The sequence below is a fragment of the Carya illinoinensis genome, chromosome 2 (assembly GCF_018687715.1).
Source record: "Carya illinoinensis cultivar Pawnee chromosome 2, C.illinoinensisPawnee_v1, whole genome shotgun sequence".
In the NCBI taxonomy this organism is placed as follows: domain Eukaryota; kingdom Viridiplantae; phylum Streptophyta; class Magnoliopsida; order Fagales; family Juglandaceae; genus Carya; species Carya illinoinensis.
Genome location: NC_056753.1, coordinates 36,861,563 through 36,888,276, shown reverse-complemented (window position 1 = coordinate 36,888,276; position 26,714 = coordinate 36,861,563). Strand labels below are relative to the sequence as shown.

Genomic DNA, 26,714 nt, shown 5'->3' with positions numbered 1-26,714 from the left:
AGCACAAATATTAGAGCACTAGTAGTGGGCTCAATAAACTTTAGTTAAAGTTTTCACTTTCACAAATTTTAACTAGCTACTTTTTATAACACCAAATAATAGACTCAACAAATCTTTCACTATTCTATTAAAATATTGATTTTGAACTTTTTATTGAATTTTAATTCTAATTGTAATTTAAATATGATTATATTAAAAATTATGGTTGTATTAAAGTTTATTGTTGTATTAAAATTTATGGTTATATTATTGTTGTATTTTACTCTAAAAATATTTTACTAGTGGTTTTGGCTCTAATATGGAAGAATATTTTACTCTAAAGAATATTTTAATATTATGGAAGAATATTTTACTCTAAAAATATTATTTAGTTAGTGGTTTTGGCTCAATAAATTTAGCTAGCCAACAGATTGGTAGCTAAATTTACTGTATACTTGATGAGTCCATTGTAGATTTTTTTTCACATTTTAGCTATTTTTTAGCTATAATTTGACTTTGTTGAGCCCACTACCAATGCTCTTAGATGTTTATCTGAGATTTACACTTTTACCCAAAAATATTGTGAGATTCACATTATAATTTTTAAGATTGATTCGGTTCGATGAGCACAGAGCATGAATGTGATCTTATAGCTTGCACATTTCATTGAAGATAGCATGCTGCATGCAGGGCTTGAGCTACTCGGGCTGATCTCTGCTTAGCCCAAATACCGCCCAACCCAAAATATACTAGCTAATTACTGTCCCAAGTTGTTTAGCCCAGCCGAAAATACTTCGGTTCTTGGGATTTTCTGAAGTCTGAAAAATCGAACCTCTTTGGTAAAAAGTCAGCCTTCCGTTTACTTCTATTTTAATAATGTTTAATCACCCCCAGATACCGACATTTCTAATTCCGTCGTACGATTACCACCTCTCTCTCTCTCTCTCTCTCTCTCTCTCTCTCTCTCTCTCTCTGTTCATTCAGATCTTACTTGATTCTTGATCAGCTCCTTTGTTCTATAGAGCTCTCTCTCTCTCTCTCTCTCTCTCTCTCTCTCTCCGGAATATGGCCATCGCATTCACAGTGCCGAGCTTAATCAAAGAACGAAAGTACCCATTCATAGTAACCCTCTCAGTCCTGCTTATCTGCTTCTCAATCCTTCTCTTCACCAATACCACTCCTTACCCGCTCTTCCTCTACTACTCCTCCCTTACCTCCCCACATCCCTCTTACCCTACAACTCCCTCTCTTCCCATTCTCCCCTCTCAAAACGATACCTCCATGTTTCGTTGGACGCTCTGTAAAGGTTCCGTGGCCCTCGACTATATCCCTTGTTTGGATAACTTAAAGGCGATCAAGGCTTTGAAGTCCAGAAGGCATATGGAGCACAGGGAGCGGCATTGCCCAGACCCTACCCCCCGCTGCTTGGTTCCCCTTCCCACTGGTTACAGGATCCCGCTTCCGTGGCCAAAGAGCAGGGACATGGTGAGATTAATTCTTTGGTAAGATTTGCTTTATTACATACATGTAACATGCCATATATGGGTTCACCCATGAGTTTTAATTCCGGACACCAGATTTCACTTTTTGACATCTGCTACTCGTTTCTTTCTCCCTCTTTAGCTCTTTTTCCAGTTACTTTCGGATCGTTATAGATTAAATCTAATTCACCATTTCAAAAACTAGTGCCGATTCACGCTGCAAGTTTGGAAAACACGAATATGACTGCGTCTTGTTTCAACATTCTGGGAGATATACATTCATTCTCAGAGTGACGCTGCGTAATTACAAAGGTTTTGAGAAATAACTTTCAAAGAAAACGTAATTTTGGGTGTCAGCCACCAGTTTGAATGCTTCATTACATGTTTAATGCATGTTTCTTACTTGGTACTCTGTTTGGAGTTTGGATTTGTGATATAATAGCAGGCCTATTTTACTAAATCATATCTCTTACTCTCGGTTTTTCCAGTAACTCTTACCGTATTGATTTGGGCTTCTGAACAATTGATTGTAAAATTTAAGTTCCTAAAGAAAATATCCTGGTCCTTCAATGGAAATCTGCTTTAGCTGAAATAGTATGTATCAACATGATGATTGATTACATACTTCTTTTTTATTTTACTAATCAAGATATTTTGTTTTTTCCAGGTTTGGTATGATAATGTTCCTCACCCGAAGCTTGTTGAGTACAAGAAAGACCAAAACTGGGTGCGTAAATCTGGTGATTATCTTGTTTTTCCTGGAGGTGGCACTCAATTCAAGGAAGGAGTCACTAGTTACATTGAATTTATAGAAAAGGTATACCATTTTGCAGTTTCACCTGCCTTTAAACCTTAAGAGCTATAGCGGTCTGTATTTATTTCTAATTCGACGTGGAACTAGCATAGCTGTAGACAGACTGTGCAAGTGGTTCTTATATGATATTTCCAGAATTCCTTCCGTAAACATTGGCTGAGTTTTGGAGGGCGGATCCTTAGTTTGGATTTCTCTTCAATGAAGTCTGAAAAATGAGTATGTTGTGTTTGGGATCAATGGATTTTATTTTATGTTTATAACTATGTGATGATTATTTTTTTTTTCCCTTGTGTTACCAGACATTACCAGCTATTAAATGGGGAAGGCATGTCAGGGTTATATTAGATGTCGGTTGTGGTGTTGCTAGCTTTGGTGGATATTTGCTGGATAGAAATGTTATTACAATGTCATTTGCTCCAAAGGATGAGCATGAAGCTCAGATACAGTTTGCTCTTGAACGAGGAATTCCTGCTACTCTTTCTGTCATTGGAACGCAAAGGCTGACGTTTCCGGACAATGCATATGATTTGATTCATTGTGCACGCTGCAGGGTTCACTGGGATGCAGATGGTACTTTTTGTAACCGCTTTTCACCATTAAGTTTGAAGCTCTATATTTTATTCATTGATTATTTTCTTTCTTTTTGTTGTAAATTTTAGGTGGGAAACCATTATTAGAGCTCAACAGAATTATTAGGCCTGGTGGTTTTTTTGTTTGGTCTGCCACGCCAGTTTACCGTGACGATGAAAGAGATCAAAATATATGGAAGGGTATGTAATCTGACCTCACTCTCTCAAATGTGTCACTCAAGTAATATGAGATCCTGAAAAGCTTGAAAAGGTGTCTAGTTGATCAAAGTTGGGAATTGTCGTTTAATGTTTCTTGCAGCTGTGACGGCTCTGACAAAATCAATGTGCTGGAAAGTTGTGGCTAAGACTGTTGATTCATCTGGAATTGGTCTTGTAATATACCAGAAGCCTGTCTCACCTTCCTGCTATGAAAAACACAAAGAAAATAATCTACCCTTATGTGAACAGAAAGATTGGAAAAACAGTTCATGGTATTTTTCTAAAACATATAATCTCTCCATCGAACTAATACTGCATCTGCTGTTGCTGCTATTATTAGTGCTAGTGGTAGTGGCACATGTAACATGCTTATTGCAGAGAATGTGGCAGTTGAAAATCTGTGCATCAATTTATGATTCCTATACCACACAAAATGTTAGTGCAGTGCAACAAATATGTCCCATAGGTTGAATTAAGAAAGATAATTTTCTGATCAGAATACTGAACTGTAGGTGCTAATCTTTGTGTATATTTCCGTGGTAGGTATGCACCTCTCAGTAGTTGTGTTTCTCTGCTTCCAGTTGATAGTATGGGTAATTTGTTGCCCTGGCCTATGCCCTGGCCCAAGAGGCTTAGCAGTAAGCCCCCAAGCCTAACAAGCGAATCAGGTGCTGAAGAAATGTTTTATGAGGACACAAAGCGTTGGTCTGCACTTGTATCTGATGTTTATTTGAAAGAACTTGCCATTAACTGGTCAAGTGTAAGGAATGTGATGGATATGAATGCTCGTTATGGAGGGTAAAGTATACCAAGTTAGCACTATGTTACTTCCATTTTTCTTCATTTTTCTTTGTTTTTTTAGTTAACCATTAATTTTTGGTTCTCCATTTAATGGTGAGCATTCAAATTCGGAGCTGATATTTGTCTGTACTTCTTTGTTGCGTGGAGTCCATGCTTCTGCATTTATGGGGCTTTTTCTAATGTGTCATCTTAAGGTTTCATCAATAGCAAACTGAGAGCCCACCCTTCATCTATTCTCTAAACTGAATTCGGTTTTTTGCTTACTTCAGTTTTGCTGCTGCCCTTATTGATCTACCTGCCTGGGTAATGAATGTCATCCCCATCAATGTGCCAGATACTCTATCCATTATATTTGATAGAGGGTTGATTGGAATCTATCATGACTGGTGCGAGTCTTTTAATACCTATCCTCGAACATATGATCTAGTGCACTCCAGCTTTCTCTTCAGAGATCATTCACAAAGGTAAAATTCCATTTTAACGAGCTGACTCACGACTGATAAAGGAAATTTTTATGAATGAAATAGAAGCACATGTATTGCCTCTCTTTTTGGCTCAAAATACATCTATGTTTTACTGAAAAAATATTTCGATTTTGCTTTACTAATGGTGACCCGTTTGTGATTTTGTCAGATGTGATGCTGTAGATGTAGTCGTCGAGATGGATCGCATATTGAGACCAGGTGGGTACGTTTTGATTCAGGACACCATGGAAATGATTAAGAAGCTTAGTCCAATATTGCAATCGCTGAATTGGTCACTAACGCTTTATGAGGATCAGTTTCTTGTTGGTAAGAAGGGTTTCTGGCGTCCAACAATTGGAGAAACTAAATTATGATCAGAGCTGGTCATCTACAGTTATATAATCTTACTCGTTTTGTAGAATCTACTATTACTTGATAGAAGAAAGAAAAATAGATGGCAATTGAGGTTTTTGGGGGGGGGGGGGGGGGGGGGGGGGGGGGGGGTGGTGAGAATTTTCCTGTTTGGTCTAATATTACTAGGGTTCTTTACGGCAGGATCCAAATTCACATCTTTTTTTCTTGTTGATGTGTGAATGCAATAGATACGACATATATTTTCAGCAACAAAAACTTATTCATATACTCATGATTCGATCTAGTCTAAAGTCAGAACTATCCCACGTGAAATCCCTGAGTTATACTACAACATAGTATTGTATAATTTGATTTGAAAGAAAAATTTTTAGAATTTAAATTTTACAAATTAAATTGTATCATGTGAATGATGTGTGACATAAAAGACTTCAAATAGTATTATTATTATTATATATATAATATGAATTGTCATTTGTTTGAACTTTCAGTATGCTTACATAATTAAGAGCCAAAAGTCTTCAAACTACAGCTATCCCTATTTTGTTTGGTATTCAGTAGACTGATTTATTCAGCTTGTAGTGGGTGAGTGGTAAACGACCTTTCTAATAAATAAATAAAGATGTGATAAGATTGAACCCATTCTTCATGAAATCCAGTACTCGTGGCATTTTACGTTATTGACATGATCACTCAAAACATCAGATCAATCGAAGTCTACCCAGAAAAACCAAAAAAAAAAAACAAAAACAAAACTAGAATTAGCACACCAAGCACCCGTCGCAGAGAAATGGAAAGGTTCTACCTCTTGTTACAAATTAAGATGTGTATGTTTAAAATTGCGTTGAAAAATATAGCGTTTTGGCTTTAGGCTCTTACAACTTTTAGAATTCTTACAAAACTAGAAATAAAAACAAAAATTAAAATTAGCACACCAAGAAACCCGTCGCCGGGAAATGAAGAGGTTCTACCCCTCGTTACAAACTAGGATGCGTTGTACTGATCACGTCGAATTTTTATTATTTATTTATTTTCTTGAAGCCTAATCATAATTTAAAAACTTTAGATCTCGTCTGTTTTCAGAAATGATATAAGATGAAATGAAATAAAATAAATTTTTTTGAAATATATTGAGACGTGTGATGAGATAAGATGAAATATGTGTTTATTTTTAAAGATGAGATGAGATAAAATTTTTTGAAATATATTTAGATGAGATGAGATTAGATGAAATATGTGTTTGTTTTTAGAGATGAGATAAGATTAGTTTGGCTTTGTTATAGTTAGTAATATGATATGACCCACAAGTACTTGTAGTACCTTTTATAATATTTTATTTATTTACCAATGCTGCAAATTTTTTTTTCTACTTTTTTTTTGCTACTTCATTTGTTTATTTATTTACTAATGGTGTATTTTTTTTCTCTGATTCCTTTTTTTTTTTAACTGAGAGAAACCATTTGGTCTTTTTTTTTTTGTTGCTTCATTTGTTTATTTATTTACCAATGATGCATTTAATTTTTTTTTTTTTTTGCTGCTTCCTTTTTTATTAACCATTTGGTCAATTTTTTTTTTTTTGCTTATTTTGTTTATTTATTTACCAATGGTGATTTTTTTTTTACTGCTTCCTTTTTTTAACCATTTGATCTTTTCTTTTTATGCTTCATTTGTTTATTTATTTATCAATGGTAATTTTTTTTTTCTGCTTCCTTTTTTTTTTAAGCATTTTGTCTCTTTTTTTTTTTTTGGCTACTTCTTTTATTTATTTATTTACTAATAGTGTAATTCTTTTAGATGAAAACTTGAGATCTTTTAAAATAAAAATTTGAGATGAAAACTTGAGAAGAAATTTATAATTTTTTGATATGAAAATCTGAGAATAAACTTAAGATCTTTTAAGATGAAAATTGATAGATCAAAATGTGTATTTATTTTTATAAAACTTTTGACAGTATAAAAATTTTAAAAAAATTTTAAAATTTTAATGCTTTGTCGCGAAAACAAATTAGACCTAAAAATCAAAACAGATATAAGGGCAACGAGTCAACGGCCCATTTCATTAACACCAATCCAATAATAATTATTTCTCTATTAACATTTGTTTGTGATTCAAATACATCACAATATCTATTTTGTTGTTCTAAGCGCCCTAAAATCCTTGGATAATGGTTTATCGTAAGGAAAGAACTCTCACGTATGATTTGACTAAATATGATTGAAAGAAAGGTTTCCATTTTTTTTTTAAAAAAAAAAAAAAAGTGAATTTTATTAACAGAAGGACCACTTGGCTTGCAAATGGAAAACACGTGGGCTATGAAAAAAAAGGTGGATTGGGTCGGTTGGTTCATAGTAATAATAATAATAATCTAGATTATTGGAATTATTCAAAAAGACCTTAGATCATTCGGGGCCCACCAGAACGAAAAATAATATGATAATGAGGTTTTTAGATAAGCTCGACTCTCTCTCTCTCTCTCTATATATATATATATATATTAGTATAGCGGCAAACAAATTTGTAATATGAAATAAATTGTTAACCGCATTGATAGAGAAATCTTTCATGTCATTAATGTTCAACAAATATTAACGACTTTCTTATTAAAACAACTCAATTTAATCTCAATCTATTGCCACCTACACTTATTATAAAACGAAAAGAGTTTTATTACCTATAAATAAAATTATATATTAATTTATATATTAATAATTAATTTTTTTATATTAAAAATTTAAATTAATATTATTTTTATAAAATTTATTTTTTAGCTAATCACATTATATTGATATATATATTAATACATAATTATATTTGTAATTAAATTTTTCCAAACATAAAAGAGGAACACATTCTATTTCGTTTGTATATTATTAACAATTTAAAACTCTTGATGAATTAATTCTTTAGTCAAATAACCCATAAATTAGCAGGCTATCACTGTTCCATTCAACAGTAATTACCATAAGAGAATAAATTTTCACCGGTACATCTATTAAAAATTTAAACGTCTAAAACCAACAACCATTATACACCTGCTACATTTTCCACCCATCAGACTCAAGATGCGTCTGCACTACACCGAAGCCAAATTTCTCTCCCCTACTTTGGGCTCACCCTCGTCTCTCTCATTGTGTTATCCCACACAAATCCCTCACCTCCCTGTTGAGTATTACACTTTGTTAGTCCCACATAGGTGGGATTAATAAAATTGGCATAGGCCATGCATTATAAATAAGAGGCTTAACCTCTTAGTTTAAGTACACCAGTTGAAAGCTTATCTAGTAACTTTTGACTTTAGTTAAATTTCTCTATTAACCTTTTGTAAAAAGGGAAGAGGTGTGAAGTTAAAGTTTTACTAGTGAGGTAGCTTTGTGGGTGTGGTGAGGAGGTAACAATTTTTCACATAGTGAATTTTCTTCTCTGGGTCTGGTGGTTTTTCTCCTATTTTGGAGTTTCCACGTAAATTTTTTGTGTTGTTATTATTTCTCTATTTTTCTTGTTATGCCTGCAAAGGGTAGATCCTAGGGGGGTGAATTTGGAGGTCCAAATTCTCAACAATTGGTATCAGAGCAACTAGGTTCTTTTTGTGGGGTAGAGCTTTGGTGTGGTAGTATGGATACGTACAGTCTAAGGAGGTTCTGTCTAGGAGATTGGAAATTTTAAGTGTGTCCATTGTGACCCTCTAATCTTTCCTGGGAACTGAATTAGTGAGGTACTATTCATTTCTACAGTAAATTCATCAAAGCAATGTCAGGAAGTAGGCCTTCAAATCTTGTCAAATTTGAGGTGGAGAAATTTGATGGGAGAATCAATTTTGGCTTGTGGCAAGTACAAGTCAAGGATGTCTTGATTCAATCAGGATTACACAAGGCATTGAAGGGCAGACCAATACATGAAGTTAGCACTGGTACTAGTATGACTGGTGAAAGTAGCAGATCTAAAATGAGCAATGAAGATTGGGAGGATCTGGATTTGAGAACAGCAAGTGCAATACGTCTGTGCCTGGCCAAAAATGTTCTTGCAAATGTGCATGGAATATCTACGGCAAAGGAACTCTGGGAAAAACTTGAAGAGTTGTATCAGACGAAGGGCGTCTCAAATCATGTGTACCTGAAGGAGCAGTTTCATACACTGCGGATGAGTGAATGTACAACTATTTCAGATCATTTAAGTGTTCTCAATGGCATTGTCGCTGAGCTAGAAGCTATTGGAGTTAAAATTGATGATGAGGATCAAGCCTTGAGACTCATCTGGTCTCTTCCACCTTCCTATGAGCACATGAAACCTATTTTGATACATGGGAAGGAGAAAATAATTTTTTCAGAGGTTACCAGTAAAATCTTTTCTGAAGAGAGAAGACTAAGTAGTGGAAGTAATGTTTCACTTGAGAACTTAGCGATGGTAGCAGCTGGAAATGGGAAGATGAAGAACTCCATGAAGAAAAAAGTAGTCTGCTGGGAGTGTGGACAATCTGGGCACGTCAAGAAAAATTGTCCAAGAGCTGGAACAGGTTCGGCAAGTGGCTCCAAGTCAGTAAATGGAGATACTGGTATTGATGCTAATATTGTGTCTCTCTCCATGGAAGATTTTGATCTTTAAAAAGAGACATGTACATCCTCATGGCATGCCGCTAATTCCCAAAGTTGCCACGATAGAGGATGTGTTAATATTAGCGGGTCCACAAGTTTGCACACAGGCATTGGTTTGGCATTGATGCAGGGTGTGTGGTGGAAATTCATGTCGATGGCTGATGAACTTCCAGGAGAGCCAAACGTGGAAGTTATACCATAATTTTCAGCAATGTTATTTTCGACATGGGCCGAAGTGAAATGCTTAGAATTAGTTTATTCTGAGTGGATATGCTTTTATGGTGAAGCATGATAACGGAAGTGATGAAGATCTTCATTGAGGTGGAGCTTAGCTGTGGGACCAGTCAAAGTCGCAAGGTGGAGATTGTTGAGTATTGCACTTTGTTAGTCCCACATCGGTGGGATTAATAAAATTGGCACAGGCCATGCATTATAAATAAGAGGTTTAGCCTCTTAGTTTAAGTGCACCAGTTGAAAGCTTATCTAGTAACTTTTGACTTTAGTTAAATTCCTCTATTAACCTTTTGTAAAATGGGAAGATGTATAAAGTTAAAGTTTTACTAGTGGGGTAGCTCTGTGGGTGTGGTAAGGAGAAAAATTGTGTGATTGTAACAAATTTTCACATAGTGAATTTTCTTCTCTGGGTCTGGTGGTTTTTCTCCTGTTTTGGAGTTTCCACGTAAAATTTTTGTGTTGTTATTATTTCTCTATTTTTCTTGTTATGCCTGCAAATGGTAGATCCTAGGGGGGGTGAATTTGGAGGTCCAAATTCCCAACACTCCCCTCACCGAACCCACCACGCAAGCACCCCCTCGACGCTGTGACCACAGATCCTGCACCTCACCCTCGTCTATCTTTCACTGACCCATGAAGCCAAAATGCCAAATCCCTCACCTCCCCTCACCCTCGTCTCTCACCGAACCCACAAAGCTAGATTCTCACTCCCTTGACGCCGTGGGTGCTCACCTCCCCTCACCCTCGTCTGAAGGTCTCACCGAATCCATATAGCCAAAGATGGAGCTCGAAGATGGCCGAACCAGAATTTATACATGGCCAAATCAGAATCTTATACATGGCAAGAACCAAAATCTTATACATGGTTGGATTTGAATTTAGCATTTGTTTGGACTGCAAGATCAATTAAGGATGGTTGGTTGAGGTGCCCTACAATTTGTTGATCTGTGTTGTTTGAGAGGAAGACCGAAGACATCTTCGTTATCAATATTTGGAAAAGCAAAAATATAGTTGAATTAAACCACATTGACTGGCCCGAGTTGCCAAGCATCTTTCACTGGTTTCTTCCATCATCAAGAAATTTACTGTTCTTTAGCACGATTTTACCCATTTATCCAAAAAAGCATCTATGCGCATGCATCTTGTAATGTTTGGGATGGCGTGAAACATATTGACAATGGAGAATGAATATGATGCAGTGGGTTGGTTGAAGCCTGAGCAAGAAACATTAGCCACATGGGTGAAGAACGCACGGTTCGGTCAGAGAGAGAGAGAGTGAGTGAGGGGAGGGATTTGGATTCAACGAGAGAGAAAGATGAGGGGTGAGGGAAGGGATTTGGGTTCGGTAAGAGAGAGAGAGAGAGAGAGAGAGAGAGAGAGAGAGAGAGAGGGGATGGTGAGAGGAGGGATCTGATGGAGTGGTCCTCATAGAATGTTTTACTACCTTACTAATGTGTCAGTTGTTTATTGGATGCTGGTCTCAGATGGTATCGCTCCAAAGCGGTTCTGTTACCATAAACTTACGTGTCATAATTATTATCTATACCATGCAATCGTAAGAGTATTAGTATTGGACTCATTAAATTTATCTTTAAAATTTGATGAAAAGTACATATTTTTTATAAATTCAAAACCTTCATATCTATAGTTTCACATTGGATTAGTCATTAGATTTATCAAAATAATAATATAATATTATTTTTTTAATAATAATATTTTTAAATTTTTTTTTCATATTTTGTAATTATATTAACCATATAGACATTAATAGTTTAATTTAGTACTTAAATAATTGATTCCTAACTAATTTAGAATAAAATAAAATAAAACCATTTGCCTATTAAAATTAGAATAAAATATTAGTTTAAATGTGAAATAGTAGACCTTTAAATTTAAAGGAAGAGCAACAATTACTATAATTTAAAACTTTTCAAATATCTTTTTCATGAATCTAATGTAGATTTATTTTAAATAAATTTATCAAAATTTAAAGATGTATTAATTTTTAATTAAGCCAATACTAGTGTTCTAAGAAACTAGAAGCTAGCGAGTCTGCCAGAATGTGTAATTTGGAATTTTCTATTTCTCAGGGGAAAATTTATAAATAAATAAGAGCTTTCTATCATGGTGGTGAACAGAAGTCCCCCATTGAACAATCCAGCCAAATTTTAAAGTTAAAAAAGTTCTGCGTTGCTTTAGAAAAAGAAAAATAAATGATTCTGGGTAACGTAAACTTCCAGGAAGCTCAGCTCCTCGATTTTCCAATTACGAAGGTGCTTTACTCGGTCTACGTCTCGACATATTCAGGGGAGACTTTTATTTTCTGAATTAAAGGATGCATTTATTTTTTTAATTGCAAAAGAAAACAGATATATCCAAATCGATAGTAACAAATAGACCAAAAAAAAAAAAAAAAAACTGTTTGTCGATTGTCAGTTTTAAAAAGTCAGTCGCCGGCAGTCGATTATCTACAGAGAAGGAGAAGCGACCGACAGAGCCAAACGCGTCCTTATAGAGCTCGACCCCACCACGCAGAATTGTTGTCACCTTCAGAGAGGCGGCTCGGCCTCTGCCGCCAGCTTTGGTTCTTAGAAGTTGGACCCAGTCCATTCTGATCCGTCACAGTAAACATTCGTCTCAGAAAACACTATTTTAAATTAGGTAAATAAAAATTTAAGGTTTTTGTCAAATGGAAAGGCAATTCAAATAACCAAACTACACTTCCGGTGTACGCGTTTTCAAACGTTAGAGGGTCCAACTATGCGAACATAGTTTTGGCTTTCATCTCTATCCATTCCAATTGCAAATTTCTTTTTTTCCACTTTTAATGTTATTGGTTTCGGTTTCTTCAACAAGTTGTGAGCTCGGTTTTGATCCGATCAAGCTCGGTTTATAATCAGGCTCGTCCAAAAGAGTCGTTTCGAAAGTTCTTGTTCGTGGCTGGGATGAGGTTAAGAATGGACGGGAACTGGAACCTGGGCCAATTGTTAGGTGTCGTGGTGGTCTGCTTCTTGTGTCAGAATCTCCACTTGAGTTGCTGTCTCAACGATGAAGGTACGAGATTTTGAGTCTCTCCGATCTGGATTTTTGTGGTTCAATTTCTTTTCGGAAATTGAAGGAAAACGATTTTTTTTTTTTTTTCTCGCAGGTTTGGCTTTGCTGAGGTTTAGACAGGGAGTGATGAGTGATCCATTTGGCGCGTTGTTGGATTGGAAAGAGGAAGATGGAGAGGTCGATCCGTGTTCGTGGTTTGGGGTTGAGTGCTCAGATGGAAAAGTTGTGGCCTTGTGAGTATTGTTTTCGGAAGGAATTTTGTTCTTCTATCTTCTTTTTGGTCGCTGAGAAATCAAAACTTCTGAGACTTGTTTTTAGGGAACTTAAGTTAATAGAATACAATGCTTACAGTTACGGATCAACATATAGATTTTCTTTCTTTAGAAAAAAGGGGAAAGATGGTCCCCAAAGCAGTTGTATTAGCGAGTATTGGAGGTTTAAGAGAAAATTCCTCTTAGAACGCTTTTTGATGAGTGGTAAAAGTTTCACGTTAGAACTTCATTTTTTATGGACTGATAGCAAGGAATTGCTTTGTGAAGATTTGGTTCTATTTCTTAATGTTGTTTATAGGTCAGAAAAAAAATCTAGAGCTTCGACTTGTTTACCCTTTTCATCTCAAATTTTAAATAGATGGAAGGTAGTAGAAAACTTCATAGTTTTTGTTTAAATTTAAGCCATTAATTAGGCTTTTTTTTCCTCTCCTCAAATCATTCCCAGATGGTTATATTTATTGGATGTGCAGGAACTTGAAAGATCTTTGTCTTAGAGGAACACTGGCCCCTGAACTGGCAAAGCTAGTCCAAATGAAGTTCATGTAAGCTTTATAAGTTCTACTTCCTGTTGTTCTTGAGTTAATATTTCATTTTCTTCTTTGAATCAAAATTACTCTTGCATTTCTCCCTGCAGTATTTTGCGCAATAATTCTTTTAGCGGAATCATTCCTGAAGGGATCGGGGAGCTGAAGGAGTTGGAAATCTTGGATTTGGGATACAATAACTTCAGTGGACCACTCCCACCTGAATTTGGCTGTAATGTTGCACTCACAACCCTGTAGGTTTAAAATTAAACTTTTTAATTATCATTAGGGTCATCTTTCCTCTAATATTTTTCCTGTCCATATCCTAAATTTCTTTCCGGCCTACTTTGCCAGTCTTGTGGACAACAATGACCGTCTTGGTGACTTACCTCCTGATGGACTGATGCTTTCTGAATCTCAAGCAGATGAAAATCGGCTTTCTAATGCGGCTCAAGGATCATCTTGCCACAAAAGATCCGTTGCTTGGTATGCCAGCACAATAATTTGAAGCTGTTTTTGTGTGGGTCAAATATTGTACCTCAACCTGGTAGACCATGGGGAATCCCCTAATCCCTATATGTTTACAGGTGTGCCTGGTTTTTTAAGTAACCTTTTGATGGTAGTCACATGGAATTGCCATAATGCCACAGCCGAACCAGAAAAAGCATGAATGTAAAATGTTTGGATACATTCCTGTGTTCACAAGTTTAAAATGTAAATTGCGGTTATTGAAAGTGGAAACAGTCGATTACCCCCTTTTGCCACACTACCTCTGTTATTTCAATTTCATTCATTTGATGATTCTGAGACTCTGAGGGATTTTAAACATGGTTCTGGAACTTTATTTATGCTTGTATCATTTAAAGTATGCTTTTTATCTTTGCCAGGAACGTTGCCCAAACTGAAGACACATTTCACAGGAGACTGCTGGTAAACGGAGATACTAAATCACAAACTATCAAAATCACACCTCCACCACCTTCAATAAGAGTTATTTTGTCTTCACCATCGCCATCACCATTCCCTTCACCGTCACCATCACCTGAGCCAAAGGCAGAAGGGAATTTCCCTACTCCAACAACTTCTCCACCTTCCCACCCTTCTTCAGTGCCTTCCCCTGCAGGAAGCCCCCCATCATCGACAAGTAGTCATCTAGCTGCAATATTGGCCGGAGCAATTGGGGGTGCCATTCTGATTTCAGCCATTTGTGTATATCTCTGTAAAAGCAATAAGGTAGCTGCTGTCAAACCTTGGGCCACGGGATTAAGCGGACAGCTTCAGAAAGCATTTGTAACCGGTAATTCTTCTCTCTCCAGGGGGAAAATAGAGAGAAGAAAATAATTTTTGACATCTTTATTTGATTTGGTTTGCCATGTCATTTGTATTGTCCACATGACCTTTCATGGATAGTTTTAGAGCAGTAGCCTTATATGAGTACGAGTTACAAGTTTTGTTCAGAGAAAAAAGAAAAAGAAAATCAGTCATAGTTGACAACCGCTTGATTCAAATGATCAAAATCTGACCTGGATGATTGAGGTGATCTGATATTATTGGGCATTTGCATTGCAGGTGTTCCAAAGCTCAAGAGATCAGATCTTGAAGCAGCTTGTGAAGATTTCAGTAATGTAATTGGTTCTTCGCCAATTGGTACAGTTTACAAAGGGACATTGTCTAGTGGAGTCGAAATAGCTGTGGCCTCTGTTGGAGCATCTGCCAAGGATTGGTCAAACAGCTTAGAAGCACAGTTTCGGAGGAAGGTATTTCACAAACAAATTGCAATGGATTGACAAACATATGGCCCTGGACTATGTGTGGCTTTTATGTGGTCCAAGAGTCTAATTGTTTCTGTGGTTATGGTTTCAGATTGACACATTATCAAAAGTCAACCACAAGAATTTTGTCAACCTTCTTGGATATTGTCAGGAAGATGAGCCTTTCACCAGAATGATGGTATTCGAATATGCTCCAAATGGAACACTGTTTGAGCATCTACACAGTGAGTATCTTGCTTTCATTTTTGGTAATTTATTGTCAGGCAATAGAAATATGACATATAATCTCAAATATCAGTGAACTACTTTTCCTTGAGTTGTTTTCAAGCGCCAGTTACTGTTTTGAGAAGAAGTACTGGGTGAGGTTAGCCAAAAAAAAAAAAAAAAAGAATATAGTGGTGATTTCTTACAGCCTCACTGGCCGAGTCATCACAAATTTTTTTTTATCAACATGTCTATATCATTAACTTCTGATATCTAGTAGCTCCATAAAGTTATCACTATGATCATCAGATTTGTCCCAAAATGACTTTGGCAGTAAAATTTATTTGTCTGTCAAAGTTTATGTGAACCTCCTCTTACAAAAAATAGCAAGAGACTTATTTTGTATATTGAACTTTGAGGTAGACAGCATTTGACTTTGTTTTCAATTACTGTCATGAACTCATACACAAGTTATCTGTATCTCATGTGGAAAAAAGTTCTGCTGCAGATTGGAAATGAATCATTTGTTTCATTGATGTGGCAACCTCTCAAACAAGTTCTGAAATTATTCTTTTTTCTATACCTTGAAACACGAAATGTTAAGGAGACTGTTCATTAGTTTTCTCTTTGGCCCTGGCCATTAAATGAAGGGTTGAGGTTGCAAATCATTAAGATTTTGGAAATTTATGTTCGAGTAAAGGGGTTTGAGGTTAAAACATTTTTTTCATAAGTGGTTTGAGGTTGAAACATAATCAGAAATTAATAGATTATATACTCTCCTTGAAGAATTTGTGTATTAATATTTAATATCATTTGGTGAGTTTGGTGACACTATTCAGAGGTGTTTTTGTCTTTCATCTCCTAACATTGTTGTTAAGATTTTTTTTTGTTTCATGGGTCCTGCAGTAAAAGAGGCTGAACACTTGAACTGGGGAATGCGACTGAGAATTGCAATGGGAATGGCTTACTGCCTTGAGCATATGCACCAACTGAACCCACCTATAGCCCACCACAACCTTAACTCATCAGCTGTCGGTCTCACTGAGGATTATTCGGCCAAAATATCGGAGTTCAGTTTCTGGAATGAGATAGTTGCAGCTGAGATAGAATCAGCTGGATTAAAGAATTTACATACCCTATCACTAGATCCAGAAAGTAATGTTTACAGCTTCGGTGTCATATTGTTTGAAATCGTTACCGGTAGGCTCCCTTATTCCGTGGACAATGGTTCACTTGAAGACTGGGCATCTGATTATTTGAGAGGGGGGCAACTGCTCACAGAAATTGTCGACCCAACTTTGACATCCTTTCATGAGGAGCAACTGGAGCTAATGGGTGAAGTGGTAAAATCTTGCGTCCACCCTGACCCTAAACAGAGACCAGCAATGAGAGAAATCAGTGCAAGATTGAGAGCCATAACTGGAATAACGCCTGAAGGAGCAAACCCAAAACTTTCTCCTCTGTGGTGGGCAGAGCTTGAGATTACGTCTGCAGATGCAAGCTGAAGTGTACAACTTGAAAACCAGGAATTTTCTACAGTTGGTGAGGCGCTAAAGAAATGCCTGCATGTTGATATGGCTTGTATTTCTCCCAGAGTAATAGAAATTACCTGTATATAACTCATCTAGGCAAATCTGGCGTTATCATTTTTACTTTGACCGTGAAACTGTGGAAGCACACAATAGCATAAGCATGCCTGAGTCAAGCTAAGGCATATCGTCTTTTTTTTTTTTTCTCCTCCTTTTTTAAGTAACAGTTGCCATGGTTAATCAACGTTCTGCAATCCCCTTCACCCTATTTATTGGCCTCTTCCGCTTTCTTCGCACGGCTTTGATAAATATCTTTTTCAGTGTCTTAACGTCGGAAGGACCTCGTAATATATCATTTCTCGTTTAGAAGTATATATCTTAAAAAATAGTAATGTTACAAACAGTCCTTTTACATATTTTCTACGCATTGCAATTATAATGGTCAATAGGAATGAAGACATTAATAGTCTATAATTTAGCATCAAGATAAGATAAAGTCAAATTAATAGTCTATAATTTAGCATCAAGATAAGATAAAGTCAAATTAATAGTCTATAATTTAGCATCAAGATAAGATTAAAAATCAAGTTAAGAGATAAAGTTAAAAAGAGATAGAATAAGAGATTCATGGTCTTAAAAAAAAAGACTCATACTTCTAAAAGAAAAAGGCTTCACAAAGCAAGTTCAATCCAATCACTCTAAGAAAATAGATCTCTATATAAGAGAGAGACTCCATAAATGCTACAAACAAGCTCCCTCCACATAAGCTCCCTATGTCCAGACTCACTTTAACTTCTTTATGCTCAAACTAAATTCCTCCATTGTATTGTGACATATGTGAGCCTATGAGAAATTGTAAAATTATCCATTATAGTAGATTTTACCTCTAAACAACCTATGAACGTAAACATTATGTCGAGCCACATAAATCTCTGTCTCTTTATATTTATTTTTATCTATTTATTTATTATATATTTTATGGATGAACACGAAGAACACATTATCGAAATCTAAATCATCATCGTGGATTAATGATGATTATTTCCTCCATTCCGGTCTATTGTGTAAATTAAGGCATCAACAATGAAGACAAAAGGTAAGTTTTTTTAAAGAGTAATGTTACATACAATCATTTTTGCATACTTTTTATGCACTCCACTTATATGATTGGCTGAATCAATTTGTTTTAATACATAACTAATCATATCAGTAGAGTACATAAAAAGTATATAACAATAACTGTATATAGAATTTTTAAAATCATTATTGGAGTCATTTTTTTTGTCATAGATCACATGCAAATAGTGGGAATAAATAATACACGCTCCATTGTCACTAAAATTATCTCAACTCATCTTATCGTATCTCATTTTATCTCATCATTATAACTTTTTAAATTTTTACGTAAAATATAATAAAAAATTTAACATTTTCAAATCTTAATTTAATTTTTTTAAATCTTAAAATAATAATAATATTATTAAAAAATAATATTATAATAATATATCATTCAACTTTTAATTTTAATTAAAATTATATCATCTCATTGCCAAAAAGTCATTTGTCAGGTTACCCAATTCTGAGGCCCTCCTCTCTTTATCCATTTACATATATGTCCTTTCTTTTTTTCTTTTTAAAGTTTTAAATTTTTAATGAAGCGTGGTGGCCTTCACGTTTATACCTCTTTTAAGTAATGCCAGTCGTTGACATGCACAGCTTATTTAGTAGTTCGCACGTCCTTCAAAAACGCAATGCAAGAATCGCCCCAAGTCATCTCTCAGACTTGAAAGTCGACATAATATAAATCCTACGTACCCTATCAACATCCATCCCATTGCCCCCAAAGCCCTCAGTTTCCTGCTAGACTCTCCAAGCCCTGATCACTTGCAAGAAAAATGGCAAGCAATCAGTTCTTGATCCTCGTCTCATCACTCTCGTTCCTCCAGTTGGCCTTCCCTACCCTCATGGCTGCTGAACCAGCGAAGAAAACCAATGTGGTGGTCGAAGGCGTGGTGTACTGCCAGAGCTGCGAGCAGGCTGGAACATGGTCTCTGTCTGGGGCCAAGCCAATCCCTGCTGCCAAAGTCAGCGTCATTTGCAAGAACCACAAGGATCAAGTCAGCTACTACAAGGTGATCGAAACAGATGGGAACGGTTACTTCTACGCACAACTCGAAGGCTTCACAATGAGCCAATATCTATTGGAGCATCCCCTCCAAGCTTGCCATGTTAAGCCTGTCTCCTCTCCTCTTCAAAACTGCAACCTCCTTACCAATATTAACTACGGACTGTATGGCTCCCCACTTCGTTACGAGACCAAGAAATTGTTTGGAAGCAACTACGAGGCTGTCATCTACGCTGCAGGCCCCTTGGCATTCCGTCCAGATCATTGTCCTCTCCTCACTCACTTCTAATCATTTATACTCCAACCCAATTTGATAGGGTCCTCGGTCGAGATCCTAGACACCAAGCTGCCGCGCCCCTTCTTGCTCCTCAATGACCGATGTGGGCTGCCACTTGCTTGACCGTGATGGTTATGGGTGGTGTTGGCTGAGTTCGTATGGTTGATCAGTGGCTGATGGTGGGCGAAATTCTAGTGACTGGGCGTGCATGCATGCATGTGCAGGAGCTGAATCGTCAAAAACGGTTGTGAGTGGGATCAGGTGGTTAAGTGGCTGGCTGACCAAGTCAGGCACACGTGGCTCCTGCTGGTGGGCTGACCCAGTCAGGCACCAGGTGTCTCCTGATAGTGGCTGACCAAGTCAAGGACAGGTGTCACTTGCTTGGGGGGCTGACCAAGTCTCACACAGGTGTCTTCTGATGATGAGGCACACGTGGCTAAGGGTGGTTTAAGTGGGTTGGCCGAGTGGGTGATGGCTGAGCAGTTTAAGGGATGGTTGGTTACTCCCCTACTTTGTAGGGAGCAGTTGTGGCTAGACAGGTGGCAAGGGCTGGGAGAGTGGCTTGGCTGGTGGGTGGTAACTGTCAGCTTGTCCCTGACCTTGCCCCAGATTCGACCAGGATGGCCTGGTGCAGACCAGATGCCCTTCAATGGCAACTCGTGGCTGACTTATGCGATGCCCCACTCGAACGGTTCAAAATACTCAGCAAGCAAAAGCGAATGTAATGCAATAGACACAATCCAAAATGCTGAAATACCTCAACAATGCATTAATCAAAGGAAAACAATGAAATGAATGGGTTACCCTGATTCACGAATTGCACAGGGTGAGCCTTCTCCTTTGGGATTCAAGGATTGCACCCAACGGAGCCTAAGTGACAAAGCACCAATGTGTCTATGGGGGCTTACAAGCCAAATTCGTCCAAATGTTCAAAGATAAAAACTAAGTGATAGCCTATTGCCTCACTTATACTAGAAAGCAATTAAAATGATTACAAAGAGAAAATGGTTTCGGGCCCACGCCTCCTGGTTAAGGCCTCATGCTGTCAGTGGCCCATGGGTGGCCAGGATGACTCACAGCATAGGCTTCATGTTTGCATGCGTGGGTCTTCAGATTGGCCTACCGGGCTAGCCTTGGCTGGTCCATGGTCCTTGCATGTGTGGCCCAGGTTGTGTGGGCTGGGCACCATTGATGAGTCGCTGGGTTGGACCGTGGTTGGCTTAAGCATGGCAGGCTGCTGCATGGCCCAGGCCAGTGGGGCCTGGGCGTTGGTCTGCATGGCCCAGGCTGTGGTGCCTGGGCGTTGGTCAGCAAGACCCTGGCCAAAGCCAGGGTGTTGATCAGCATGGCCCTGGTCAAGACCAAGGCGTTGAGCAGCAAGGCCCTGGCCAAGGCCAGGGCGTTGATCAGCATGGCCCTGGTCAAGACCAGGGCGTTGAGCGGCATGCCAGCATGCGTGGGCCTGCTGGGCAGCCGCACCGTCAATTCCAAGATGGGTGTGCAAGCGTGCGCTGCGCGGGTGCCTAGGCCATGCATGGGCCTTGTGCCTACGCACGGCCCATGCATGCACGCGGTGTGTGCGCATAGCCCATGCGTGCCCGCTGCGCACGCGCACTAAGCGTGCATGCAGTCTAGCCGTGCGCTAAGTGTGGTGTGACAACCTCGCTTGCGTGCGCGATCCGACTGTTCGCTGCCTGATGGAGGGTGACCGTGGTCTAGCATTCACCAAGGGCTCGGTCTGTGGGCAATCAAGCGATGCCAACAGTGCTGCTGGCGTGCTGTCCTGGCATGGGCTGGTGCTGGTCAAGGCATGGCCCGTGGCCTCCTGCCTTGGGGTTTTGACACAATTGCCATTGGCCAATTGATTAATCCTCATCTCTATGTTTCATATTTTCTTTCCTTTCTATATTGGGTTTTACATTTAGTTGAACTTGGTTGATGCCTTTTTTTCTTCTTTCTTTTAATTTTTTATTTTAGTTTTTATGAAGTTAACGGGTATTGATATGAGAAATAGAACGCATTTGTTCTGTTTCATGAATAAAATATTGTGATGCAGTAGAAAATTATTCTGGGATGCAGCCATTTAATGTTGCATTTTCTCTCTTGGTTCGCTTTTTGACCCTCCCAAATTCCCAATTGACCGCTAACTCTTAACTACATAGGCCTAAAAGTTGGGTTAGAACCCAAATAAAAAAAAAAAAACAGCGAGAAAAGAAAGGCATCGTATGCTATCAACAATAAGCCGTGCCAAGATCACACACTGGAACAGCCCAACTATTGTCACCCGGAGCACCAACTCAATTAATCAACTCGTATCCATGGAATGAGCACATGCATTCGTAGATCAAATAGTCTAAATTCACTGGGGAAAAAGAAAAAGAAACACTCAGGAAAAAATATGAAAAATAACATCGCTCACTGAATTTCTTTTTCATCCATAACAAATCCAACATTTCTGAAAGTTCAAAGGCATTCCAAACATCTTAAAAGTTCAACGGCATTCCAAACATCTTATTTATATCATTCATGGCCTCCTTTGTAAACACAGTTGGCTCAAACAGATCACGCTCTCTTGATGTTCCGGGCAAGTTTGGCTGCAGCTGAACTTCCTGGTCTTCTAGGTCATCATCGACAAGTATTGAAAACCCACCAAAATCTCTTTCATGCTCTGGGGCTTTGTCCTGCCTTTTCGATCTCTTGCTCCGTACAAAATCCATAGGTTTCCCAAACATGTTATTTATGTCCTCCATAGCTTCCTTCAAGTTGATTGTGGGGTCTACTAGCCCATGGTGGCAAACATTTTCAACTTCTGGCTCATCTAAAATAGTTGACCCAACAAACCTACAAACAACTGTGTCCTCTCTAAACTTTGACCGAGTTGAGCTCTCTACATTCTGATCATCGGAACCTTCAGATGTAAAATCCTTTGGACTAGGAAACACAAAAGTATTTTCACACGAAGCAGAAGAGATGGACCCTTCTGTATTATTTAGAACATCACGCTGCTCAATGTTATCCTTTTCCTCATTTTTCTCTCCAACTTCACTACCTTCTTCATCATCAACATATATTTTTAGCGGCTCCTGATCAGACTGGCAAGTACCTTCTTCCTTTGGTTGGCTTGTGCGTGATCTCCAACCAACTGGAACTGCCTCTATAGGTTCTCGAAACATGCTATTAATGGCAAGCATGGCCTCCTTCATGTTTATTGTAGGATCTACCAGCCCATGATGGCAAGCATCTTCAGCTTCAGACTTTCCAACAATGACAGTGTCTACAAACTTCAGTTCCTCTGACTCTCTTTCAGTAATTACTTGATGCTTAGAGATACCTCCAGGTGCAATCGTTCCAACAAATTCCTTCTTCGCAGACAGATCTTGATCTGTTCTAAAGTCGCAAGAATTTTCTGAAACCCTAGTATAATTAGGTTCCATTAATGGCTTCAGCCTCAGAGGACTTTTCTCTAAAATATTCTTATGAGGTTGATCATCAGGGAGTGTTACAAGTAAAGCTCTGTCATGCCGGCTTCTTGTAAACATATCCTCAACTCTGCATATATTCTCATTGTTTTCTTCAGTTTTACTTCCATTTGGGTAAATGCTACTGGCAGATCCCAGTCTCTTGGCAGCTTTTCCTTCTTGGCGCTGCAAGACATCTGCTCATAGTTAGATAACCAAGGACCCTCACTAATATTTAACACAGCCCATATACAAAGGCTATATAAAGCACTACCAGGGTCCTCTTGTTCTTGTATCTCTCCATGCGGTGAAGGAACTGCTCATATGATTTCTGCAATTCATCAACAGGCTCTGCAAAGCTGCTCGACAGTCAATTTAACCGTGAATACAACTATTTCCCAAGCTTTCACCAAATAATATAAATATATTCATTAAATGGTTTATTCACCAAGTTTTTATTCTAGCGGCACAAGAATTAGTCAATATGTCCAAGACACATGGGCAATATTCCAAAAAAAAAAAAATTACATATAAATGATTAGAGCCCTAAACATGGTTAAAATTCAAACTTATTGAACATAACGCATTGAGCAAATCAAGGACACCAAGGCCTTTGGAGCAAGCATCCACGCATAGTATCTAAAACTAGAACACTTACATTACAAAAGTCCAGAGCACTCACTAAAAGTCCAGAACACTTACATTACAAAAGTACAGAGCACTCACTTACATTACAAAAGTCCAGAGCACTCACTCACAAAAGTCCAGAACATTACAAAAGTCCAGGACTTAGGTTACGTGTTGCTGTTTTAAAGTCCAGAGCGCTCACTAATTTGACGCCAGCTACATTACAAAAGAATTAATACTTCATTTTAATACCACTAAGGATGGAGGCTCAATAGTCCTTAAATTATTCCCATGTGGTTTCACGTATAATAGGTCCTGGTTTAAACCCGAATATGTATTCGCCTTAGACTACTAGTATTAGCTGCCTAAATATTTGTTGAATTCCCTAATGTGGCTAGAGTTTAAGTTATTGCTCAAACTCGAATTGAGGGAGCGTCTGTAGCTTCCTGCCGTCTAAGTCTTTATTGTTTTGTTATTGACAGAAAGGTATTACTGTGTCACGTCTAGGTAGGGAGGCTAACTGCCTCCTCCTACCCGTTGTACTCGGGGGAAAAAAAAAATCATTCAAATGCGATAAACAAATGCGGAAAGGATTTAATTTCCCTTTCAGATGTTTGAACACCCAAAAAAGTTGGAAAATCAAAACGTAGAAGAAAACTTACTTCTGCACGCCCAAATGGTACATTTTGTCCGCCTCCTCAAATTTCTTGATCTTCTCGAAGTATAGAGCATATGCCTGGTAGAACAAGGACCGCTTTGTCCCAATGTGGTTCACCTCCATGGTCCTCAGAAGCGCTCTCGGATCGTCCACAAAATCCATCTACTCACAAAGCATTTAAACAGATAACTAAAGTTGGGTACCTAAAAAAGTACTTCAAAAGCATAAGATTCCAAACTTGACATTAACAGTCTTCTATTTTTTGCCGGAATCAAACAACGGTTGCATAAATAAAAAGAAATTGAAGGACCTAGAACTAAATTCGTCGACAAAATAATCAAAATAGATATGGGTTTTATCAGTTACCAACTGTAACCAGACGCGGAGGTACCGCAAGTCATTTCTGTAACGCCGATCGGACTCGAAGGTCTGCGCGCACTTCTGCAAAAACCTGGGGAGCTTCTCCTTGAGAAGTTGAGAAGGCAGCGAGTCTTTCATCTTTCGGATCCCTCTAGAGCCAAATCCACAAAATCCAAACAATTAAAAAAAAAAAAAAAAAGAAGAAGAAGAAGAAGAAGAGAGAGACCCAAACCAATGAAACGAACGCAAAAGCACAGAGAGAGAAATGGGGGTATACCGGATCCAAGGGAGAAGAGGATCTTTGCCAGAGTATGTTTTGATGTCTGAGATCAATGAGGAGAAAAGGTCGGGGGTGGTGTTGTTGGCCATGGTTTTGGAGCAGAGTTGGAGACAAAGAGAGGTAGCGGTGGTGGTAGGCTCGCCTGGAGCCAAGACATCAATTTGAATTTGCGGTCGGGTACGGAAGGGTTTTGGGGGGTTACGAAAGTTGAGTTAAGGGGGACTGTATATGATCCGACCTCAATGTAATCGCGTCAGTAACGTATTAAAGTTCGATTATCCTGATCTGTCAAAACTATAATGTGGACATACAAAACACATAAAGTTGTTGTAATTTGCTATTTAGTCCTAACTATTTGCATTTATACAAGTTGAGTAATGTTATTTATAATTTATTTTCTTATAATCATCTCATCATCACATGATATAATATTAGATGATTAAAAACTATTTATTATATTTTATCTGTAAACTTATCATTTAATATCACATTATAAAATGACGAGAAGATAATGAAAAAATAGATAATGAGTATATTTTTTCCTCTTTAATAACCTCTATTTATACTTTACATGGTAGAAGAAAACGTATACATATAAAAAAAAACATATAATTTTCTACTTATCATTCTTAACCGATGCACTTACTAAAAATAAAAAAGAAAAACAAATGTAAGGCATAGAAACGAGACCAATTATGTTACGTGAGTTGAGCCACGTTAAAAAAATAAAATAAAATGCTTCATTTCCTACTACTCCACGAATAAGGAAATTTGTTTTTTACAATAAACAGGTTGAAGTTGCCGCTTAATTACTTCATTTCCATGGTTGGTATTGGTAATGCCGTGAAGGATGTTGAAAAAGCTCTAATCAAGGAATCATTCGATCAAATTCCATTTTTAACAACTACCAATGGAGTGATTAACGTATTTATTTATTTATTTTTCTCTCTCTTTATTCACTGTCCATTCAAAATTGTTAGAATACATAATATTTCAGTCATCCAATCTATTTCAAAAATCGTAATGACTGACATACCATTCTTTTAATAATAATTCTTTTGTTGAATTCAACATTTTAAGTTTGGTATAATTATATATCTATACATGAATTTTAATGATAACAAATGAATTCAAAAAATAAAGAAGTTTCAAACTCAAGTTGTCTACACAATGGAGTCAAGCACATAAAGAAAATAAGTATGAGCAAGAAAGAAAAAAGTTCACAATAAAATTATAGAATAATGTTATAAATCTCTTAAAAATTCGAAATTAGGATTAAGGCTCAAAATTAATATTTTATCATAAAATATTAAAATACATTTTCCACATGTGCATGAATTTTTTGAAAATTAAATTTAAAAATTTTGAGAGATGATTGATTGTCATCTTTTACATGTGCATGCCTTGATTAAAGGGTTGAATTTTGAAAATATTAAAAATGATTGATTGTCATCTTTCACATGTGCATGTTTTATTTGAATATTTTCAAAAGTGATTAATGTTTTTTTTTTACTTATGCAAAAGGTAAATGATTTTATTTGAAATATTTGAAAAGTAAAGTGTGTTCCTTTTGTCATATGCCAAGAGTAAAAGATTAGGTTTGAAGTTTTTTAAAAATGAATGATGTTGTCTTTGGCAATTGAAAAAGAAGAACATTTTATTTGAATTTTTTGAAAAAAGTGAATGATGTTATCTTTGACATGTGAATCTTTTTAAATTTGAATATGAAATCTCATATGCCTATAAATAGATCATTTGAGAGCTTCACACTCACAACACCAAGAGCATATAACATTCATTCAAAGCTTTCATTCTCTATTCTCTAAACATTGAGCCTTAATACTTATTCATTTTGAGAGATATAGTTTGCGCTGTATTGTTCTTATTTCACTCATTGATGAATGTTTTCTGATAGCCTACCCATTATCAGCTCTTGTATCAGTAAAAGGGTGTGTATAACCCTTGTGCGTGTAGAAAGTGTTCTACACAGGGAATAGTTGAATCACCACGTGTAAGGTGATTGTAAGTGTAGAAGGTGTTCTACACGGATC

The 26,714-nt window shown here is 37.3% G+C and overlaps 4 protein-coding genes across 5 annotated transcripts; 3 read left to right on the top strand and 1 right to left on the bottom strand.

Annotated features, from left to right (window-relative positions):
- The first annotated feature begins 898 nt into the window (after nucleotides 1-898).
- Nucleotides 899-4,969, top strand: LOC122301527 (probable methyltransferase PMT23). The gene is made up of 9 exons (XM_043112921.1): nucleotides 899-1,464; nucleotides 2,128-2,277; nucleotides 2,574-2,844; nucleotides 2,934-3,044; nucleotides 3,163-3,334; nucleotides 3,606-3,860; nucleotides 4,133-4,327; nucleotides 4,497-4,714; nucleotides 4,871-4,969. The coding sequence occupies exons 1-8, from the start codon at nucleotides 1,045-1,047 to the stop codon at nucleotides 4,699-4,701; spliced, it is 1,779 nt and encodes a 592-aa protein (XP_042968855.1). The 5' UTR covers nucleotides 899-1,044; the 3' UTR covers nucleotides 4,702-4,714; nucleotides 4,871-4,969.
- Nucleotides 4,970-11,954: 6,985 nt separating this feature from the next.
- LOC122301526 (inactive receptor-like serine/threonine-protein kinase At2g40270) lies at nucleotides 11,955-17,146 on the top strand. Of its 2 annotated transcripts, XM_043112920.1 has the most exons (10): nucleotides 11,955-12,184; nucleotides 12,424-12,577; nucleotides 12,672-12,810; nucleotides 13,320-13,391; nucleotides 13,484-13,627; nucleotides 13,728-13,859; nucleotides 14,261-14,670; nucleotides 14,943-15,130; nucleotides 15,237-15,369; nucleotides 16,256-17,146. In XM_043112920.1, the coding sequence occupies exons 2-10, from the start codon at nucleotides 12,469-12,471 to the stop codon at nucleotides 16,852-16,854; spliced, it is 1,926 nt and encodes a 641-aa protein (XP_042968854.1). In that variant the 5' UTR covers nucleotides 11,955-12,184; nucleotides 12,424-12,468; the 3' UTR covers nucleotides 16,855-17,146. The 2 variants fall into 2 exon arrangements, with proteins under 2 accessions (XP_042968854.1, XP_042968853.1); XM_043112919.1 differs by lacking the exon at nucleotides 11,955-12,184 and having other exon boundaries at nucleotides 12,205-12,577.
- Nucleotides 17,147-18,377: 1,231 nt separating this feature from the next.
- Nucleotides 18,378-20,040, top strand: LOC122301525 (non-classical arabinogalactan protein 30). Its single transcript, XM_043112918.1, has one exon. The coding sequence runs from the start codon at nucleotides 18,774-18,776 to the stop codon at nucleotides 19,290-19,292; it is 519 nt and encodes a 172-aa protein (XP_042968852.1). The 5' UTR covers nucleotides 18,378-18,773; the 3' UTR covers nucleotides 19,293-20,040.
- Nucleotides 20,041-21,679: 1,639 nt separating this feature from the next.
- Nucleotides 21,680-24,881, bottom strand: LOC122301524 (probable inactive serine/threonine-protein kinase bub1). Its single transcript, XM_043112917.1, has 5 exons — nucleotides 24,661-24,881; nucleotides 24,390-24,534; nucleotides 24,028-24,185; nucleotides 23,013-23,097; nucleotides 21,680-22,924 (listed from the first exon to the last, which is right to left on the bottom strand). Exons 1-5 carry the CDS (start codon nucleotides 24,750-24,752, stop codon nucleotides 21,764-21,766), a joined length of 1,641 nt encoding a protein of 546 aa, XP_042968851.1. The 5' UTR covers nucleotides 24,753-24,881; the 3' UTR covers nucleotides 21,680-21,763.
- Between the last annotated feature and the right edge of the window lie 1,833 nt (nucleotides 24,882-26,714).

Excerpts from the sequence above, each read along its gene's own strand:
- LOC122301527 (XM_043112921.1), top strand. The coding sequence starts at position 1,045 with ATGGCCATCGCATTCACAGTGCCGAGCTTAATCAAAGAACGAAAGTAC. Across the intron at positions 2,845-2,933 it reads GGTTCACTGGGATGCAGATG|GTGGGAAACCATTATTAGAG; the intron begins GTACTTTTTGTA and ends TGTAAATTTTAG. Across the intron at positions 3,045-3,162 it reads AGATCAAAATATATGGAAGG|CTGTGACGGCTCTGACAAAA; the intron begins GTATGTAATCTG and ends TGTTTCTTGCAG.
- LOC122301526 (XM_043112920.1), top strand. The coding sequence starts at position 12,469 with ATGAGGTTAAGAATGGACGGGAACTGGAACCTGGGCCAATTGTTAGGT. Across the intron at positions 13,392-13,483 it reads CTAGTCCAAATGAAGTTCAT|TATTTTGCGCAATAATTCTT; the intron begins GTAAGCTTTATA and ends TTCTCCCTGCAG. Across the intron at positions 15,370-16,255 it reads ACTGTTTGAGCATCTACACA|TAAAAGAGGCTGAACACTTG; the intron begins GTGAGTATCTTG and ends TGGGTCCTGCAG.
- LOC122301525 (XM_043112918.1), top strand. The coding sequence starts at position 18,774 with ATGGCAAGCAATCAGTTCTTGATCCTCGTCTCATCACTCTCGTTCCTC.
- LOC122301524 (XM_043112917.1), bottom strand. The coding sequence starts at position 24,752 with ATGGCCAACAACACCACCCCCGACCTTTTCTCCTCATTGATCTCAGAC. Across the intron at positions 24,535-24,660 it reads CCTCTTCTCCCTTGGATCCG|AGGGATCCGAAAGATGAAAG; the intron begins GTATACCCCCAT and ends ATTTGGCTCTAG. Across the intron at positions 22,925-23,012 it reads ACAAGAACAAGAGGACCCTG|CGCCAAGAAGGAAAAGCTGC; the intron begins GTAGTGCTTTAT and ends GATGTCTTGCAG.